This window comes from Glycine soja, chromosome 12 (assembly GCF_004193775.1).
Source record: "Glycine soja cultivar W05 chromosome 12, ASM419377v2, whole genome shotgun sequence".
NCBI lineage: Eukaryota > Viridiplantae > Streptophyta > Magnoliopsida > Fabales > Fabaceae > Glycine > Glycine soja.
Genome location: NC_041013.1, coordinates 27,433,501 through 27,436,363, shown reverse-complemented (window position 1 = coordinate 27,436,363; position 2,863 = coordinate 27,433,501). Strand labels below are relative to the sequence as shown.

At 41.5% G+C, this 2,863-nt stretch overlaps 1 protein-coding gene across 1 annotated transcript; it reads right to left on the bottom strand.

Annotated features, from left to right (window-relative positions):
• Positions 1–277: 277 nt before the first annotated feature.
• On the bottom strand, positions 278–1,550 carry LOC114378903 (protein MAIN-LIKE 2-like). Its single transcript, XM_028337490.1, has 4 exons — positions 1,203–1,550; positions 799–1,122; positions 568–699; positions 278–448 (listed from the first exon to the last, which is right to left on the bottom strand). Exons 1-4 carry the CDS (start codon positions 1,548–1,550, stop codon positions 278–280), a joined length of 975 nt encoding a protein of 324 aa, XP_028193291.1.
• Positions 1,551–2,863: the final 1,313 nt, after the last annotated feature.

Below are 2,863 nucleotides of genomic sequence, written 5' to 3'. Positions count from 1 at the left end.
TTTTTATTTTTTTTTTAAAAATTTTGATCTTCTTACTTTAAAACATAAACATTTAGTTATCTTATTTTTAAAAATTTATAATTTTAATCTCATTCTTATGAAGGAAAGTCATGATTTTTGGAATCGGAATCGGAACGTCATTTAATCGGAATCGGAATCAGAATCGGAATCGGTGTGTAATATACAGTGCACAAAAAGTAAACTATATTAAACAAAAAAGTGTAACAAATACAAAAAATGATGTCAACTACAAAACATAAAAAACATCATCAATACTCTATGCGCCGTCTTTGTCGAGCCCTAACACTTCCATCTGCGCTGGCACCCCCCTGGCGATCCTCAGGCAATCTTGCATGATATCATGTAACTCTGTCCCTACAGTGACCATCCTAAGGTTGAGTACACACTCCAACCTTTCTGCGATTGTCTCATAGCCTTCGTAATCATCCTGTGACAGTCATAAAAAACATTTATTACAAAATTTAAAATAAATAACAATTCATCAAACATTAAACATGCAAATAATCTTACCACTGCATGTCGAGGGGGGTCAAATGCCACTGGAACCTGTGGGATGGCCGGCTGCATGTAGTCCTCATGGTCTGGGGCAAGTGCATGTCTGGGCTGGTCACCTGCCTGGGTCGGTATCATGAATGGGTGAGATATCTGGAAAAACCACTCCATGTAATCCGTAGATACCTACCCAGGCACTACACAAAGCTCACCCATAGCTACTACGTGGTCCGAGGAATGCATCCACCTGTCATCTATATCATCATATGATAACAAAGCGCTAACAGGCGGCGGAGGGATGCTCTGAATGTAACCAAATTGGCGTAGCACCCTCTCCGATTGAACTATGACCACCATAGGACCCCATCTTAGCTGACCCTGGAACGATGAAATCAGCTCAAACCCCCTAACCCCTCGATGGTCACTGTAAGGCAACCAGCACACGTCTGTGACTGTCAAAGCATCACAACGTGCCCGATACGACGCTCCTGTAATTCCCTTCACATGAGCCTTCATCGTCAGCCACCGGGAGGCACGAGGGGACATCTCCTTGTACGCATCATCGGTCACGCACTGATGCACACTCGGAAAGTGCTCATAGATCCAGCACTAAAAAAATTAGGTTACCATAACATAAAAACATGTTTACATCATAATCCAATGTAACATATTACGAACACAAAATTTACCTGTAATAAAGTAAGGTACCCCCCAATCCGCTGTGTCGTGGTCCTAGAAGCTTCATCTAACTGGTCATACATATGAACCAGGGCCGCAGCTCCCCAGGCATAGCCCCCACTCTGACCCAGGTCGCGAAAAGTCTCTAGATGCACCACATGAACATATGTTGCACTCTTGTTAGGAAAAACAGTGCAACCGACCAGGTGTAGGAGATAAGCACGAGCTGCTACAATCCATCGTCGTGCCTGGCCTCTCATCTCATATATCTCCCGAACCCATGAGAGGCGTACATATGCCCCGTGGGCTCGTACTGTCTTGGCTCTAGCCTCCTCACCGGACACCTCAGGCAACTCCATCAACAAAAATACCGCCTCGTTCACGGAAAGAGCTTCGAAGTTGTGGAAGGCGCCACTGATTGGGAGATGGAGGAGTGAGGACACATCATCTAGTGTGGATCGTCAACTTTCCTACTGGAAGGTGGAAGGTGTTGGTCTCCCTGTGCCACCTCTCCACATATGCGGATATAAGTCCAAGATCGCCGGTTACAACTGAACACCCGATCAATGGACTTAATCCTATGGCGACAACTAGCCCTTCAATCTCAGGCACTGGCCTCCCAATTAATGCCACCTTCCTCCCGTGCGACACCAACTTCAGCTCAGGACGCTCCTGAATTGAAGTACAAATCATTCGAAATACACTAATATCAAAATTTTTTAATGACAAACAAATCAAGAAGAAAAAAGTAAGAAATTATAATATCTGTCAAGTCCAAATGGCATGTGCGACATGCTCCGCAAATGAAGTCAGAACTGATGGGTCACGGGGCCCACCAGGGAATCCCTCATCAACATATGACCTTTCAACACCATCACGACCTAAGTCCTCTACAACAGTCGCACCTACGTCCCCAGTCATCTGAACATCGTCAGCCATATGAGGGACATCCTCAGTCATCTGAGGAACATCCTCCGCCATATGAGGAACATCCTCAGTCACTTGAGAAACACCCTTATCAACCGCAATATGTACTCGTCGCCTACGGGCTGATGCAGTAGGCCTACGCCTCTAGGGAGCATCGACTACATCATGCTCATCTTGTCTACCTCTGCCTATAACCCTAGCTAAAGCATGACCTAAACCTCGTGTTCTAACCATGATCTGCAAATCATGAAGAACACGTATTTTTTCGGGTCAAATAAACTATTCATATAATTAAAAACCTACATATATTTACATAAATCTTCAGCCTTACGTTATAAACCCTAATCACACTACCCTAAGCATCATTGACTACCCTAAACTAAACCCTACACACTCAACCACTAAACAAAAATATAAAATAAAAAAAATAATAAACAAAAATTTAACCTAATATATAATATTTAAGTAATTTTTTTACATACCACACTAAACAAAAATATAAAATAAAAATATTATAAACAAAAATTTAACCTAATATATAATATTTAAGTAATTTTTTACATACCACCATGCAAGCATAAATATTTCTATCATTAAACATACACAACTTAATTTATAAAAAAAAATAACAACTTCATTAAAAAAAAACTATTTTTTTAAAAAAAATTTCCTGTTTCCGGAAGAACGTTGTTCCGGAAGAACACTTTGTTCTTCCGGAATGTTAAGTTTCTTCTTACAGAAGAAG